At 39.4% G+C, this 18,369-nt stretch overlaps 1 protein-coding gene across 1 annotated transcript in view; it reads right to left on the bottom strand.

Annotated features, from left to right (window-relative positions):
* Window positions 1–1,170: 1,170 nt before the first annotated feature.
* dchs1b (dachsous cadherin-related 1b) overlaps window positions 1,171–18,369 on the bottom strand; it is an 88,434-nt gene continuing 71,235 nt past the window's right edge. Inside the window, exons 12-29 of the mRNA XM_008427253.3 lie at window positions 17,053–17,493; window positions 16,459–16,754; window positions 16,197–16,312; window positions 14,532–14,771; window positions 13,049–13,174; window positions 12,734–12,943; window positions 11,618–11,874; window positions 11,321–11,527; window positions 10,838–11,234; window positions 10,630–10,743; window positions 10,305–10,516; window positions 10,021–10,172; window positions 9,117–9,247; window positions 8,728–9,014; window positions 7,731–7,872; window positions 7,473–7,644; window positions 6,264–6,673; window positions 1,171–6,183 (exon numbers count right to left, since the gene is read on the bottom strand). Of these exons, the coding sequence (XP_008425475.2) occupies window positions 4,139–6,183; window positions 6,264–6,673; window positions 7,473–7,644; window positions 7,731–7,872; window positions 8,728–9,014; window positions 9,117–9,247; window positions 10,021–10,172; window positions 10,305–10,516; window positions 10,630–10,743; window positions 10,838–11,234; window positions 11,321–11,527; window positions 11,618–11,874; window positions 12,734–12,943; window positions 13,049–13,174; window positions 14,532–14,771; window positions 16,197–16,312; window positions 16,459–16,754; window positions 17,053–17,493 (5,955 nt within the window). The 3' untranslated portion in view covers window positions 1,171–4,138. The remainder of the gene's footprint in view (window positions 6,184–6,263; window positions 6,674–7,472; window positions 7,645–7,730; window positions 7,873–8,727; window positions 9,015–9,116; window positions 9,248–10,020; window positions 10,173–10,304; window positions 10,517–10,629; window positions 10,744–10,837; window positions 11,235–11,320; window positions 11,528–11,617; window positions 11,875–12,733; window positions 12,944–13,048; window positions 13,175–14,531; window positions 14,772–16,196; window positions 16,313–16,458; window positions 16,755–17,052; window positions 17,494–18,369) is intronic.

Raw genomic sequence — 18,369 nt, forward strand, 5'->3', positions numbered from 1 at the left:
CACAGAAAAAGAGGAGACATTCTCTTTGTGGGTTCTTAATAAATCCTGCACCAGTGAGGTCAAAATCAAAAACCTATTTCCTAGCGATAACTGATTTTATTGATTCTCTCTTTTGCAAACCTATTGATGCAAGACATAACAATTTTATATTTGTGTATTGCGGTCATCTTAAATATGTCAGACTATCCTTTTCTGAGTACCAAATCACCGCCTGGCTATTCTTTAGTTTCTTTTAGGTGGGACACTTTCTAGTTGACAGAAAGCAACAGGACTTCAGTCCTGATGAATGTTGTAGTGTAACTGACATTTTGAGTAATGCTTTCTTGCTAATTTCTGCACTATTTTCTATTGAAAAAGCAGCACAGTTTTAGTTTGTTCACTCAAAAACAGAATCTAGGCCAGCTATTGTTAGCTAGGTAGGCTGACATGGGACATATGTGGCACTGAGCAGTCGTCTCCAAGTTAATTTATCTGTGTGCTTGTAATTATTTATTGTTGCAGGTTGAGGCAGCAGACTGTAGACAAACGTTTGTATGCAGGTGAATATCTAGGTCAAGCCAGCAAGTTTTTCTTTTTGCTCTCTGCAGATATACCGCTTAGGTCATCTGTTTAAATCGAAATTATGTAGACTGATCGTATGTGTATGGATGACAGTCTAAATGTAGTAACTCACAAAAGGGAGGATTTTAGTGGGTTATCCATTGAACAACTCTCCACTGCAATTACAGTGCAATTCTGTTTTCTGTCTACCAGCTGAGATCATGTAAATACTAAAATCTTTACCCTTTTTAAAAATAGATCATGCTCATTCAGTCACATTTACTGTGGTATTTTTTATATATCTTTACACAGATTCTCCATCCATCAACTCTGACCAATTTGGGCCCAAATTGCATCTTAGGGGTGCAAGTAATTATTTTAGTCATCGATGAATTTATCAGTGAAAATTATTAATTTCCAAAGAATTTACTTTTTAAATTCTAATATTTTCTTCTATTCAGAAGTGTTTTTTGTAGGTTCAAAATATGTCTATAACAAATGCACACATTGTTTGACCTAGATATTTACAGCTTATTTTTGACATTTGCTTCTTTAAGTCTGATTAATTTTGTAACAGTTCTTCTCTAGTAATCTTGGATTATATTCTACAAAGATGAGGTCTGACTCCAGTTTGTCAAAAGAGATCAGTAGGAATTTATTATTTGCTTTAAATACATGTACAGCTTGTCTCATTGTTATTTCTTTTGGCCATTTGTCCACTGATCAGTCACTGGCATCCATGTTTAAATTGAAGCTTACCAACACAAATGTTTTTGAGCAATAATAAAATTGTCTTAGCATGTCAGCCACAGCTTTCTGCTTTGCATGAGAGAACATGCAGTGTTGTGATGAACAAATAATAGAGGTAGAAAACGTGTTTTGGAAACAATGGGACATCCAGAAAATGCAATTTGGTTAGATGGTCTGAATGGAAACGAAGAGTTAAAAACTGCCCCTGATGTGGCTTACAGCAAGAAACACCAACACAAAATGCATTAAACCTGAAAGTAAAACAGACACAAATACTGCACTGTTTGCCAAAATCTTTTACATTCACTGGGGACTCAGGCTTTTGCTTCCCATTTGTTTGGCTCAGGTGCGACTTTTCTCCAACAAGATTTTTCCACCGAAGCAGTTCCTGTACTAGGCTGGGGTTAGAGCTTGCTTAACTTTCTGTTTTGAATGCCAAAGTGCAATCTTCAGTCCTGAAAAACAGTGCTACTGTATCACCAACTGGGAGTTGAGTCTGGAAGTGGAGTTAAAGAGATGTTATTGAGAACTGTGTTAGACAAATACAAGTAAGTGTAGCATGATCTATGTGAATCTTGAGAAAAGACTTGCATAGACATAACAAAATTTGTCTTCTTAGCAGTAAGAAAAAGCTATTCAGTTGACTGTGGTAATTTTCAACAATATAAAATTTGCTTCATAAATATCATGAACAGGCTTTTACAGATTTTGATTAAAAAATGTCTTGAATAAATAGTTTCTGAGAAGAAGGATTTTCCAGAAATCCTTCTTCTCAAAAATCATTTCCAGCTCATTCTGGGGGATAATGAGGTATCCCAGGCAGAAAGTTATACACCATCTTAAACAAGTTCTGGCTAACTCCTCCAGTTACGCTGGGAAAAATCCAAGAAGAGTTTTCTAGTTGTGAGCAAATCCTCAAACTACTTCAGCCAAGAGTTTTCATTGCCATGGATTAGACACGTTAGATCTCAGTGATGATCGAGTTCTTCACCTTTTTTTTCAGGAGAAATCCAGCCTCTTTACAAAGTAAGGTTATTTCAGCCACCTGGTTTCCTTCAGCGAAGGTTAAAACATTCATAGAACTGTAGGTCAAGAGCTTCACTTTTCTTCATGACATGACCAGAGGCCACAATCTGTCTAAATATCTACTGCTCTATCCTATTGTCACTCATGAATAAGGCTCTTTTGTTGTTCAAAAAGAAAAACGGAACCAAGAGAACCAAACATACTGGATTAGAAAATTGTCATGATGTACCTCACGACAGCTTGAGGTTTGAACTATAAAAACAGCTCTCAGTTGTGTTTTTATTTTGCTTTTTTGTTTTTTCATGGAGACTTTTAGGAAACAGCTTTCACTCCTGCCCAAATCTAACAAACGAACTGTTTTTGTGGAAAAAAACCCTCTTATGTTTAAACTCTTTTGTTAAGAATCTCAGCTTGTTCATTGTCTTTGCATTGAGCTGAGATGAAGACCTTCATAGCCTTATGGCTGTGAAGACTGTAGTTGAGGAAGCACTTTCTTTCAAAGACACATAGGTGATCAGAAAATTCAGATGTCTCTGAATGACAGTGGGAATGTGCCACTCTGTGCAAGCACAGCGTAATACTGAATAACTGGAGAAGCTGAGATTTGTATACTTAGCTTAAAAAATAACAAAATTGTCAAGTTTTTGTAACAATGATGTTTGGGAAAATATATTATTTTGTTTAAAAGCCTGTTTATTTTTTAAAAAGGTGCCACATTTAGAAGGAAAATGTATGCATTTCTGCTTAATTGTGGCAACTCTTAAGAAGAGACAAACAGACTTTTACACACTAAGATCTCTTTACAAAAAACATTGTTATAACAGCAGCACAAAAAAGGACAAAACACAAATTTTCTTATTTTTTGTGCTAAGTTTATGTTGATGATCTTCATTCGACTTCTGTTTTGGTGTTGGGCTGATCAATAACTTGACCAAAAAAAGAAATCGGAACATAACAACAGGTTAGAAACAGATCAAACTGAGCTGTGCTTGGTTTTCCTGTTGCCAAATTGTGGCAGAAAGTCTGTATTTTCATATAAATAATTGTACAAAAACATCTTCCACTCTCACACAACTGTCACAAGAGTCTCTAAAAATGTAAGAGATACATACAAATATACATACATGCAAATACACAAAACAATAACCTCTCAATGTAGAATAATAGACCTGAAATCATATATTCATATAAAAATATAAAAATAAAATCAAAACAAGTGTTCTTTGACTTGGAGGGAATCTCCATTTCTGTCCACTATGTGATGCCTTTGCAGGTCCATCACTGTGTCTCTGCTCATGTCCAGAAGCCATTTTAAAAAGCACCCACAACACAAGTTTAATACTGTAGTGTAAAAAAGTTCATTGACACAAAGAGAGGGTCCTTAGCTCTCTGGCCAGCCAGTGAGGTAAACATGAAAAACAGCACATCTATCTATCTATCTACACACTAAGAGATCTCTGACTTTAGGGGCTTGTCAGTGGAAACACCTACCTCCTGACCCTGTTCAGTTCATGGAGATCTATGTCACTTAAAAAAAAAAAGAGTTTGGCTGGTTCTTGTCAAACCAGGCATGTTTTCACTTTTGTATATTCCTGCAAGTATCTGAATAACAAACCCAAGTATTAAACTAGGTAAATGTGCAGTGTTTGTTTGTCCAAGAGATGTTTGTATGCAAAATTGATCAGCGCATTTGTGAAACGTTTTTTTTCTCATGATGAAATCAGTTATATCAGAAAAGTACATGTTCTTCAAAAGAACATTTAGAGGGATTGCGTGCTTTGTTCATGACATCAGTCTTAAATCCCTCTGTAAATAGTGCCAATCATATTCTCATCTCATGATCAGGACTTTGCTCAAGTGAAGGCTCTCTGGTGCTAATCATTGATGCAGAAGGCCCTTGGTTGACTCCAAACGGAGAAACAGCTGGAGACCGAGCAGCCAAAGGTGACAGGGAAGGAGAGAAGCTTGGCGACATTGCTGCTGAGGAAATTGATCCTTCATGACTAATAGGAGACCTACGTAGAGAGGACAAGTGGGGGAATGTCCGTCCAATTACAGGGACTTTAGGGGGCACTGTCATAGCCCCTGGGTGAGCCACTGATGTGATGAGAGGAGGAGGATCGATTCTAGGTTTGGGATCCATTTTGGGCTTGGGTTGAAAGGGTTGGCGAGGGTTCTGATTTTGCTGAGTGGTTTCATCTTTTAGCCGGGCAATCTCAGTGAAGACATTGGCGAGAGGTTGGAACTGAGGACACCAGTTGAGCAGGTAATCCCAGTTATAGCTTCCACGAAGCTCCTCATCACTCGCAACAATAGCAGTGAGCGAACCATCAACTGATGGTTTACCATCCTCAGGGAAGGCATAATCCTTGGGAAGGGAAATATTTAGACCACGACCTACTCCTAGGTAACCACCTCCTTCATCCCTGTAGACTGGGAGCTGGCCAGAAAGCAAGGTCCCACTCAGACTGCCTCCCAGTTTCTTCCCTTTGAACCAAGTGCTTCCCTCCAAAGCTGCAGGTTCACAGGATATGTCCGAAAGTTGGTCAGCATCCTGCTGAATTCCAGAATCTGGCCCTCTGGCTGAGATGTGTTCCTGCATGGACGAGGTAATAGAGGCAACGCGAGGGTACTCATTAATCATGCGGATTTCATCATCCTCTGCTGCCTCAGCTGATCCTCTGCCACTGGAGTGAGAGGGGTCCAAAGAGCCTCCTCTAGGGTAGGGACCACCACCAGCTCCTCCCTGATCAGCAACATAACCTGGCAAAGTCTGGTGGTAAATATTGTCTCCTCCAGGTCCCGAGGTGCATTCATCCAATATCTTTAAGGCAGTTCCTGATGCAAGAGTCCTGTCTTCTGTATCTTGACCTTTTTTCCTCCTGTGTGACTTGACAAGGAAAACTACCACAGCCAAAACTACAAGTAATATGATGACTCCCAGAGACACAGCAATGATAATAATAAGCAGTATGTTTACATCAGCAGCCAAGCCAAAGTTGGTATTAGTGACGTCAATGGAGATCTGGGCTGATGTAGAGCGAGAGGCATCAAGTGGACTGTGAGCTTTTACATCCAGGGTCATAACCCTGGTTTCCCGTTTAGCCCGGCCTGACCCACTGCTGCTGCTGCCGGAACTATCTAACTTAAGAAAAATCACACCAGTAGTTTTGTTTACATCAAAATATGGTGAGATGGAAGTTATAGAGTAGAGAACAACACCATCCACTCCTTCATCTTCATCCTGTGCTTGAACCTGGCCAATGCTCTGGCCTTTCTTGGCTCCCTCTGGCACTTCAAAGGAGAATTGACTGGACGTGAACAGTGGGTCATACTCGTCTTCACCTGTGACAAACACCTGTACGGTTACAGTTGCTGAATGGTTGCCCGAATCCACAGCCAAGGCTTCAAAATTGAAGGAGTTGATCTTTTCATAGTCAAATGTAAATTTACTTCGGATTTCTCCTGAATTCTGATCCACAACAAAGTTGTCTTTTCCTTTCCCAGACCTCTCCACCATGTAGTACTTCAGTTGGCCAAAAACCCCTGTGTCATGGTCTATGGCATGGAGAACAGTCACAGCTGAGTTTGCTGGCTGGTTTTCCCGAATACTGGCTGTTAGGACCTCCACAGGAAAGAATGGATGGTTGTCGTTTACATCCTTTACTTCAACAATGACTGGAGCTAGTGCAAAATGGCCATTGCCATCCGTGGCTTGAATAATGACAATGTGCATAGACTGGTGTTCCCGGTCAAGTGTTTGCTCAAGCTTAATGGCTCCAGTCCACTGGTCAATGGAAAATAGGTTCACCTCATCTCCGGAGCTGATGGTATATTGGACTTCAGCATTGGGAGTCGAGTCTGGGTCTGCAAATCGAAACAGAAGAAGCAGATTATAAAGAAGGAACAGCAGCTAAATTAGGTAAGAATATAAAACATTTGCCCACCTGTTGCGGTCAGTCGTATAATCTCAGTCCCAGAGGCAGCTCCCTCGCTGAGTGACACAGTATATTCTGCTCTAGTGAACACTGGAGGGTTGTCATTAACATCGGTGATGGTTATCATTGCAGCAACACTAGAACTCCTTTGGGGGACACCTCGGTCTGACACCACCACAGTGAGGTTATAAAGTGGTTTGATTTCAAAGTCAAGCCTCTCAGCCAATAGCAGCATTCCGACTGTCTGGAAGCCCCGTCCTTCCAGGAAGCGTACGCTGCTCTCAATCTGAAATGCATTTCCTTCATTTCCACTGGCAATGGCGAAGTCAAAGCCACAGTTTTCTCGTGACAGGTCACTGTCGAAGGCCTCGAAGGTCAAAACTGTTGACCCTGGGATGGTGTCTTCAGAAACTGTAGCCCTGCATACAAAAAAATGTCACATACAAGAATTAATCCTGAGACTAGGCCAACATGCTCCAAGGTGTTGGAGCATGTTGGCTCCAACACCTTGGAGCCAACATGCTCCAAGGTGTGGCAATTAGAGTGGCAATACTCTAATAGTCAATTAGAGTATTGCCACAAAGTTAAGTTATTCCAGTAATTCAGGTAACAAGAAAAAATGACATATATATGAAGGATAACCACAGCCTTGAGAGGAGACAAATATCATTCATGAGAGCAAACATGGCCTTATCTGCCATTTACCATAGTATTACTGCATAAACATAAATAAAATATTAAAACAAAAATATTCTAGTTATTGTTAGGAGCAAGATAAAAGACAACAGACCCAAACCATGCAGAAGAGAAGTTGATCTTCTTGAAGTTGATCTTCTTGAACACCCTTGCAATGCCACAGGCCGATTGCCTTCATGCAATGCAGCACTTTTGTATTAATTAATGCAAAATCAAACCCAACCAAGTACTGACTTACTTTATAGCATGTGGGTATATTTTTCAATAAACTTTTCTCTTTTAAATATTTTTTAGTCTTATGTAATATATTTTTCTGAGAAGATGAATCTGGATTTTTCCTAACTCTAAGCAAAAAAAACAACAATTCTAGAAATGAATACTTAGATATATTTTTCTGTTTTTATGGAATCTATATAATATGAAATAGCTATAATATCATTTTCTATGTGCTGCTGAAATAAATTAACTTTGCAATGATATTTTGATTTATTCAGATGCACCTGTAAATAAATGTTGACTAACCTGTACTCTGACTGGTGAAACACAGGAGAATTGTCATTGACATCAGATATTTGAACTTGGACTGTAGTGAGAGTGGAGAGTGGAGGTGAGCCTCCATCACGAGCTTCAATGACGATGTTTACTGCTGGGCGTTCAGGGTCAAACTCGGCTCGGTGGTTGATAAACAAGGTTCCTGGACAGAAAAGGCAATCTAGTCAGTGCAAAAAATGCAGTGAGGATCAACTAAGATAGAAAACTGAAGAGCTTAGATAATCTTACCGTTGCTGGGGTTAATATAATAACCCTCCTGAGTGGACGACATCACTCTGTAGGTGATCTTTCCATTATCTCCAGAGTCCTTGTCAGTTGCTGTTACTGTGATAACTGCACTTCCAGGTGGTGTGTGCTCAGGCAGGGTAATCTGGAGAGCAACATTTGGTTAAAGAATTTATTGATTGATTGTTTAATTACAAATAATTGGAAAATGCACTGAATTTATGTAGCATCTTTTCAGTCATACTGACCACTCAAATTCAAACTTAAATTGTATTTATCAATTGACAACCCTAGCTTTTTGTTGCATAGAAATATCTAAAAAAAATATGGACTTTTCAAATAACAACTCAACAAAACATATGCCAGTTTTCCCTTTACTAACAGAAAAAAAATGTGAACATGTTAAAATGTTTTTTTTTTTTGGTATAATGTGATTTGTTGTCTTTTTGTGAATAAGTGAGAATCAAACAGTTACACCACAGGGCAAAAAAGGGAAACCAGTTACATACATACTGTGATAAATCTTCTAAATCCAAGTCAAGAGGGCAACAGGCAGTAGCCCCACAGATGAGAAAAAGTGCATATCATAGCACAGTCCCTGGTTTTCCTCAGAGTGTGCTAATGTTGAGGTAATTTCCTGACACAGTTTATATAGGCTCATCTCTACAACTTTTCACCAGTTAAAATTAGGCAGTTAACTTTTATCGCCCACAGTGTGTGCACACAGGCAATGTGCCTGCATGTTTTTACAACAGTTTTAAAGCTGTATGCTGCAGCGACAATTTCTGGTGTAAAATTTATTATGGTGTCAAGTCTTTAGGGGTGTGAAGAGGTCAAAAATGTAAAAGAAAAATATGACTGTGTGCATTTCCTCATGCAGATGGAATTTACAGTGCACATTAAAAACAATGATTTCAATGAGTTTACATTCATACAAAAGTAAAAAAAAAGAAGAAAAAAAAAGGAAATTTCATTTCCCCTTCTTTATAGGTCATCCTACCTGATAGAGATCTTGGGAGAATGTTGGTGAATTGTCGTTAATATCCTCCACCACAATTGTAATGTTTGCCTCAGTTTGGTGCTGGCTGTCTGTAGCTCTGACGGTTAGGGTGTACCATGTTTTCTCTTCAAAGTCCAGCGGGCCAGTGAGTGATACACCACCACTATAACGGTGAATCCCAAATTTGCCTAAAGCTGTTGGGTCAAGCTGCAAGGAGTAGGACAGGGCGGGACTGGAGTCAACGTCGTTGCCCGTCACAAGAGTAATCTCTGTGCCGATTAATGTATCTGACAAGAAAGAGTATTAAGGAAATGAGACATACATGTTTGTTGTACTTAACAGATGATGATGACCAATAAACAGATTGCTTAAAAATTAAAAACACTCACTTTCTGGGATGCGAACCTCCTGAGGTAAGGGGATAGTAGGACTGTTGTCATTTTGATCAACAATTATCACTGTTAGTGTGGCTAAACCGGACAATCTTGGACTTCCTCTGTCTGTTGCAGTAACTACTAGCCTGTGAGTTGAGAAAATGTATATTTTTTACAAAGATATTATGGATATTATGGAAATATACTGCTCAAATAAAGGGAACACTTAAGTGTTTAAGTGTTCCCTTTATTTTTTTGAGCAGTGTATATAATAGGAAGAGAACATGAATGTAAAGCACCCAATAAAATAATTATGGTTAGGCTGTGTAACAGCTCTTAAAATAAAATTCATATTTTATTGCAGTAGCATAACCTTACATTAAACATTGCTTAAAATATATTTCCCTGAAGACATTTTTCATTTCATAATAACAAATCATTTCTTACAATTATCCAAACCATTAAAAATTCAAATGAAAATATAATGAAAGCATCTCTTTGCTTTTAAAACTGTCTCAAAACCTCTAGTCTACTCCATAACCATCTGTTTCACAAAGGGCTACATATATATTCATATTGAAACAAATTTCTTTCAGTCATTTCTTAAAATGAGAAAGACAACAAAACGTGCAGTTAAAGGATTTTATATATTTGTTCATCTTTACTAGTCCGGAAACAGCGACAACAAACTAGCAACTCCCCTAAGCCCACCGAAGTCTAACAACTTAGTGAGTGAAAAACAAGAAGAGGAACAATAAAAGACTCCATGTACTTACAAGGAGTCTTTTGTGATATTGCAAACATTTATAGTGTTTTTGAATTAATATTCAATATATTGCGCAGCACTAATATGTATTCTGCAAAGATGTATGTTAATTGTTCTTGTGCATGTTTATCAGGACTAATGATTTATCCTCACTTGGTTTTTGTAAAGATCTCCCGGTCCATGATGGCAGCTGTCGTGATGCTTCCAGTCATCGGGTCAATCTTAAACAAACCGCTCATGCTTGATGACTGGATGGAGTAGGTCACCTGACCATTTTGCCCTTGATCCACATCCTCGGCCACCACCTGGGAAAAGAATTGAGGAAGGAATTAAAAACAAAACAAAACATTTTCATGTTACCTCTAGAACTGTCAGTGTATCTAATACTGATAGTAAGACTTAGTAATGTAAAGTTAACTTTCATGATCTTTAAACACCTGTATAATTGGCATTTCATATCCTTGGGCCTCTTTCATGTAGGCGACATAATTCTGCAACTGGAAGCGAGGAAGGTTGTCATTAACATCCTGAAGTACCAAATTAATAGCCATGAATGATGTGGAGGACACAGTTTCAGCTTTCACGACAAGACGGAGTCGGGGACTGTCCTCAAAATCTAGTCCCTGGGAGCTCTGCACCCAGATTTCACCTACATGACAGATGGCAAAAGGAAAATGTCTGTTAACAAGACTGGTGGGGAAGATTCTCAAACTGGGACAGCTTTATACACCAATAGGTTTCAAGCAAACTGGATAATCTCACCTGTTGAGGAGCTGATACTGAAAGCCTGCTTTTTGTTCCCACTAAAGAGACTATAGCTGATCCCCATATGTGTGCCATCAGGATACTGAGCCTGAGTCTGAGCCACTGCTGTGCCTAGAATTGTGAATCAGAGACAATATTACTTACTGTGAGATCAGAGAAACTGACAAACAATGCAAGTCCCTGATTCCAAACAATGCTCCCCAACCTTTTTCAGCGTTTTCCTGTATGCTGACATCTCGAGCATTCCTTGAGAATCGAATGCCATTGTACTCCACTTCCTTCACAAAAATTACCACCACTCCTTGTGCGGATTGTGCTGGGCTCCCTTGGTCCATGGCCTCCACTATCAAGGTCCTTTGAGCCTGAGTAAGGTCTCTTAGCGGTTCAGTGGCCTGGATCTCCCCAGTCAGCGAATTGATGCTGAATCCCTTCACAGATGTGGCAAAGCGATAAAAAACAGAACCGTTGGCACCAAAGTCTTTATCCTCAGCCTTCATAGTGGCTAAAACACGCTGGGAACGCCTGTTGGAAACTTCGATGATCAACGGGTCTTGTACGAAGAAGGGAGCATTGTCATTGACATCAAGAATGGTGACCGTCACCTGTTGGGTAAATGTCCCATAAGTTAAAAGGATAAAATCATTGTGCGAGTGTAGCAACTGGCCACCATCAGCTCCAATGTTTTTACCTGAGCAGAAGAGTTCCTGGGCACAGCAGGAGAAAGGTCTACAGCAAACACCTGAAAGCTGTATGACGCCAATTTTTCCCGATCCAAAGGTGCTGACGTGGTGATACGACCAGTCTCTTCATCGACTGTGAACGCTCCGTGTGCCTCCTGGCTAAGAAAATACAGGATCTTCCCATTAAGATCATCATCAGCATCTGTTGCTGACACCTGGAAAAGAAGGAGCAATTATTCAGCAATATGTTAATAAACTTGAGTGCTCATTTGACGCTCTGATTATTTTTTAATCATCTGTCTTACCTGCAGAACTTGAAAACCCTCTGCGGCATCCTCAGAGACCTCCGTGTTATAGCTGCTTCTTTTAAAAACCGGGCTGTTGTCATTGACATCTAACACTTTCACTCTGACTGTGGCAGTAGCACTGAGAGGAGGACTCCCTTGGTCCTTGGCCACCACCTCCAAGTTATATTCCACAATTGTCTCCCGGTCAAGTCTGCGTGAGGTGGAGAGAGCTCCCGTCCTAGGGTGGAGTTGGAAGGCTCCATCAAAGTCTCCCGCTACAATGATGATAGAGAAAAACATTAGCAAAGTCTTGTGTTTCATGGAACCTTGAAGTAACCCAAGCAAGTCACAATGAAGGTCTCTTGAATATGCAGGGAGCACAGTAATTACAAAAGCCAGATGAAATGGAATTATGTGCATCTCAATCATCAAATATCACCATATCTCTGGTGATATAGATGCACAGGGATTGTTTAATTTGCTTTCAAAATAAACAATCAAAATTCAATAAGGATAGTTAATTTGGAAGTACCATGTACATAAGAATTAAAATTTAAATGACATAAGACACAACTGGGCATATTAATATATAAACAATTGTTCGAGCTCCAGCTACAGTTTTATTTATTTATTTATTTATTTTGAACTTGGTAGAGGTATAAAATAACTGAATTGTGTTGTTACTGATTATATTGTTAACATAATCTGTAATTTAGATTTCTGTATAATCCATTCTGGGCAGATATAATTGTTTTTCAAATGCCATTTAATACTGTAAAATCAAAACTGGATGCTTTACGCACACTGGCCACTAGATGACAAAAAGTACTTCCAAAATGTTCTTTTGTATTGAATATGCATCAACAGGCATTTAAGTTGCATTAGTGCTGGACGAAGGTGAGGCAATTTAATAACAGTAGTCCAAATGGGGCTGATTATATAGATATATAAATTTTTTAAAAAATTGCCTGGTCCTTTCAAGCCTGGAAAAACCACAAAATAAAAAGCATTGTTTGGACACATTCTGAATTACCATTATGCATAATCTGAAGAAACATAGAGAAATGAACCCAATCACAAAAATGAATCATTTAAATCACTGTCTAATATTAGAAACAAAATGCTATCTCTCACCTGCAATTCTGTACTCCAGTTCTCCACCAGGACCAGAGTCTGGATCTGTGGCCTTGATAAAGCAAAGCTCTATGGGATCCTGGTTTTCTGGCACCTCGAGTTCATACACCGACTTTGCAAATATAGGAATGTTGTCGTTCACATCCTGGACCTCCACACGGACAACAGCTTTGGCAAAATTTGCAGGCAGTCCTCCATCTCTGGCATACACTGATGAGAAATTGTCAGCTGACAGTTTATGCCGATACACAAAACAGGGAGCTTTTCTACATAATAGAGCATATTCAGTTGTGTAAAATAGCATGTTTTGATTACCAGTGAGTGTGTAATGAGCCTGAACCTCTGTGTCAAGTTCCTTTGTCGTGGTGATGACTCCTGTCAAAGGATTTATGACAAAACCATCTTCTGTAACACCTCCATATGTTATATGACCATTGGAACCTGTTATAAAAACAACAAAACAAACAAAATATTTATGAAAACATGAAACATTAGTGAAAAAACAGTATGAAAATCAAAGAATACAGGTGAAAAGTATGTTTTGAACCTTTAATTCAAAAATATAACTGGCAGATCTTCATTCTAATCAGGGAAGCTGATTAGAGTTGTTGGGTTGGATGGAGCCAAATACAGAGAAATCCCAGAATAAAACCTGCCAGAGGCTGTAAAAGACTTCCTTTCATCTGGACTATAACATTAATCAGTCAGAGCTCCAATGAAATTAAGACCAGGCGTTTTAAACTCTTTCACAGAAAGGACCAACAGTTTAGAAAAAAAATACATGAAAGCAACAGCACAATATAGGGTGATGAAAACATGCCATTTAGCAGAAAAAACACAACAGCAATAGCCATGTTTTGCCAGATATTTAGCATTGTTTTTGCCACATGTTCATCAATGTTTGGAGCCAGATGTTTGGTGTTTTTATTGTGCTGTAGCTCAAAACATGTCACCAAAACACCATCTCCTGGGAGCAGTTCCTCATAAAGGCATGTACTAGTCAGAGCTGGAGCATCGTCTTGGGAATGAAGAGCAGAAACTGTGCAGAACCCAAAGAGTCATACTTTGCCTTGAGTGAGCTGACATTTCATTTCTACTTTCTGCAAACACCATCAAGATCTGTGGAGGTGCCCTATTTGGATCTACTTGAACCGCAAGCTTGCTGTCGTGGTGTGTTAAAAAATCCATAGTTTGATTGGTGTGGCATTATGTATTCCACTGGTGGGTTAAGAATAAAGATGTAAAATTATCTTGCGGGCAGGACACAATTCTATTGCAAGCTGGATATGGCATGTGGAAAGTGAGCTTGACATATCTGGTTTAGAGCAAACCATGTTCTGTTTTAGAACGGTTCAGTCAAAGTCCACACATAAATCTAGTTGAGAATCCTTGGCAAGACTTGGGAAATGCAGCTCACTGACACTCTCCATCCAATCTGACTGAGCTTGATCTATTCTGTTAGGTAGCATTATTAAAAGAAAAAAATTGTTTCTAGATATGCAAGGTAGAAATATAGCAAAAAGAAGTTCAGCTGTTAAATGTCAGCAGTTGACGTCTCTAACAAACTATTTACTCAGTGGGGGTTGGATACAAAAACATTTTTCCAAAACACAAAAGATGGGATGCAAATACTTTTTCAGGGCCTATAAGTTCCTGTTACTGCAACATTTGAGTAACTCAACACTTTTCTCTCAGTATTTATGAATATGCAAACTATCTTTGCTACAGTCGCCTGTCTCCAGCCCGTTAAAAAAAGTCAACCAGCTTTATTTTTATTATAAACTCTCTTTCAGCAAACCTTGGTCTCGGTCTGTGGCCGTTATAGTATATACAGTGGTTCCTGGTCCTCGATTTTCCATTATTTGGGCCTCAAACTCAGCCTGATGAAACACCGGCGCTTCGTCGTTCACATCAATAACCTGCACACACAACACCTGGGAGGTGGAGAGCTGCGGTACCCCATGATCCTCTGCTACGACAGTTAGATTAAAGACCTCCTGCTCTTCCCGGTCCAGGGCTTTAAGGATAGAGAGGGAGCCTGCAACAGAAAGAATGTATATAATAGTTTATTAGAACTCTTTAAAAACTATTACTTTACCCTAAAGTTTTACAACCTTAACAGATTTTCCACTGAAATTGCTATTTAATTTACACACTTTTAAGTTGCTTTAAAAATCTCATCTTTAAATCTGCAAGGCACCAGCTAGTGTGCGAATGTGTGTAACTTATGTGAATCACTTTAATTCACATAGATCAGTGAATTACAACCTGAGTGCTCAGAGTCTGGGCTCAGTTACTTTCCTCGCTTTTCTGTCTCCATCCCTCAGCCCTACTGCAATCCCACCAACTAAAAGAAGGGTCAGCCAAAGTGAGGGGAAGTATGAAATACATGTTTGCGTTTGTGTGTTTGTACTTTACACAGAATTGTGCAAAGTTTAGCTTCAGTGCCTGAGAGACGTGTAATTTATAAATGCCACAGCAAGCCAAGGATACGCTGTGCGCTGACGTCTTTGTGGGGGCTCAGACTCTAATGTCCATGGAGGATTTTTGTCTGTGTCATTTAAAGGCAGAATCAGGAAAACCATGTACTTCTATAGGTCATCATGGCCCTTGTTTTTTCACGCCCTTTCCATTTTACCTAGCAATTTGTAGGAAAGACTACCAAATAATTCAGACTGAAATTTTTGTTTGCAGCTGTAACAAAAGTTATTTTCTACAAATATTAATTTTTAAGTAGTGTTATGTGAGCAACCAACTCAGAAGAAACTTTTCCGAAATCTTCATAAAATCAACAAGAAAACTTAAGTAACAGATTGCAGAGCAAACTTGGCCATTTCTAAGCAATAAGCATCTAATGATACCTTCTACATAAGCCATTAAGTTTGGCAAGGCTCTTCACAATGCATGCTAATCTGCTATTACATCTCAAAATAACTCCAGACTTAGCGCCACACAACCCAGAAATGAAATCAACCCAACAGATACTCAAACGTAATGACGTCAAGACTTTCTTCCATCTGGAAGTTGCATTAAGTGTCTGTTTTATGGTTCTTAATCCCAGTCAGAGCTGCATGTGCCACCAATACCTAGCCTCAGATATGAACTGTCAAAGCCTGAAAATATAATTCAAATTCAGCATTATAAGGATTATGCTCCAGGAACAAATCTGTTAAGAAACATTAGGAAACTGCTAAAAATGCAAAACATTTCTTCAAAGGACTTCAAGGACATTTCTTCAAAGTACATTACGTTATGAGAGTTACTTAAGAAGTTCAGATGAAGCTCTTTGAGTATTTTTTATTATCCAAGTTTTGCTCATCCTTATCCATGATAAAACTATTGTTCACACTGAACTTTTCCTCTTCTGTTCAATGAAAACCTATAGATTCCCTCCGCATACAATTTTTGTCTCTGGAACATTGTCTTGTTTTTGTTTGAAGTTTCATACTTGAAATAAGTTTACCTGTGTTAGGATTGAGAGTGAAACGACCAGCACTGTTGCCTGCTTGGATTCTGTAGGATACTCTGCCATTTTCTCCTTCGTCTTTATCGCGCGCCACCACATACAAAATCACAAACCTGTTGGTGAAGATGAAACCAAAATTAAAATCTTGACAAAAACAGAGGAGTAACTCTAACGTTTTAGAAATTTATCTTATCTTTTGCAATGTTAACTTGAACGAAAAGTGTTAAAAAGTGCTTGAAGCCACTGAAAATAAACTCACCCCACAGGTTGATCCTCCATGACACTCACAGCAGATGGAGAGCTAAATGTTGGAGCATTGTCGTTTTCATCCGTCACAAACAGCCGTGCGGTGACCGAGCCCCAGCGCCGCTGAGAGGGATTCACTGCCTGGTCTGTGGCTCGCACCACAAGATAGAGGGACGGGGTAGTCTCACGGTCTAACGTCTTCCCCAAGGTAAGGACGCCAGTAACAGGGTCAAGGATCAGGAGGTCAGATGTGTCAGGCCAGTGATGCTCAATGGAATAATGTAGCTCACTGTTGGGCCCACTGCCATCCTATACAACACAAAAGGTAGTCTTTTATACCTAATAGTAGGACTTTCATAGAAAGTGAACGACCATTTTCTTTTCAAAGCATTCCAGTGCTAAAATGAGATAGCTACACTGAAGGTTAATAAGATGGCAGACGAAGTTCAAAGAAAAAATGTTCAAAAAGTCAGAGAAACAACTGATGATAACTCCTGTTACAGATGACTATAAAGTTCACTCATTGGAATCAACATACAAAGTGAGCACGTTATTTTGTGCTGCCCAAATCTACAGTCACTGGTTAACAATTCAACAATTGTCTTACCCTATCCACAGCCTGGAATGTGTACACAGAAGCTCCTGGATCTATGTTTTCTGGGATCACAATTGTCACTGGGTCTTCTGAAAACTCCGGAGCGTGGTCGTTGCTATCCTGAACATTGATGTCGAGCTTGACTAGATGGCTGCTTGGAAACGCCCGAGAGAAATCAGACACCTCAATGTGCAGAGTGTATCTTGACCCCTTCTCATAGTCCAACTCTCGCACCAGGTAAACATCACCCTCCAGGCGGTCCACCATGAAGGTCCCGTCCCGGTCGGTCCCTCCCACCACCAGGTAGGTCACCTGGCCTCCCTGCACAGTAGAATCCTGATGGTCAGGTGACCGTAGGGAGCCGATAACGGAGCCAGGAGCAGTGCCTTCGACAGTGTTCAGGGTCATAGAAAGGACATTGGGTGTTGGAGATGACCTGGAGTTGCTGAGGACCTGAAATGAAAACAAATAAAGTGAAACAACTCAAGTTTTTCTAGTATTTTCTGTCAATTGAGTTACATAATAATGATGATTCAGATAGCAATCACATGGAACTATTTCCCCCAATCAACAGAGAGGTTGAGCCAAAACACACTAAAACAAACTTCAGAACATTTCAATGTATCATTTTAATGAAGCATGGGAGAAAATCATCAAGGCAAAGTCTGCTGTATGTAACAAGACTGGAATTCTTTTAAATTTCAGGAGACAGTGCAGCTGTAAGGCACATACATCCCTAAACTTGAACTTGAGATGTATTGGTGCCTGCTTTTTGTTTTTTTTGTGTTAGAATTTCATAAACCCTCATGGGCATTCTCACTGCACATGGAGGGAAAATGTGCAGTATTTCAGAATAAATGTCCTCCTGCAGCAATTTGATTTCATCTAGGATCAAAGGTTTGATGGGAAACTTGTAAATACTTCAATTCAAATAAAGCAAAGCAATAGCCAACGTCCACATACCTCAGTCTGCTCAAAAAAGAACGACAGTGCACCAAATAGGCCAGGACACACTGATAAGGTTCTTGATTGTCCATGTTACTGGGCTGCTTTTCAATCATATACACTTTTCTAGTAATAGATACATTTTTGTTTTTCCAACAGCTCCTACATGTGTGTGGGCCCATTATTAACTTTGTTCAGTCTAGATGGGTATTTAATGGGCCTGGGTTAAAATCACCATCTTGCATGGAAGCCATTAAGGTTGGCAAAAACATTTTAAAAAAAAATCTAGTTGAGCAGTAGGGCAACACAACATTAAGAAAACTGGATTGTACTGGTGAATGTTGTGATATCAGTGTGATTTGGATTTTAACACTTTACATTGAT

This window comes from Poecilia reticulata, chromosome 14 (genome assembly GCF_904066995.2).
Source record: "Poecilia reticulata chromosome 14, P_reticulata-male-v2, whole genome shotgun sequence".
NCBI classification, from domain to species: Eukaryota; Metazoa; Chordata; class Actinopteri; order Cyprinodontiformes; family Poeciliidae; genus Poecilia; species Poecilia reticulata.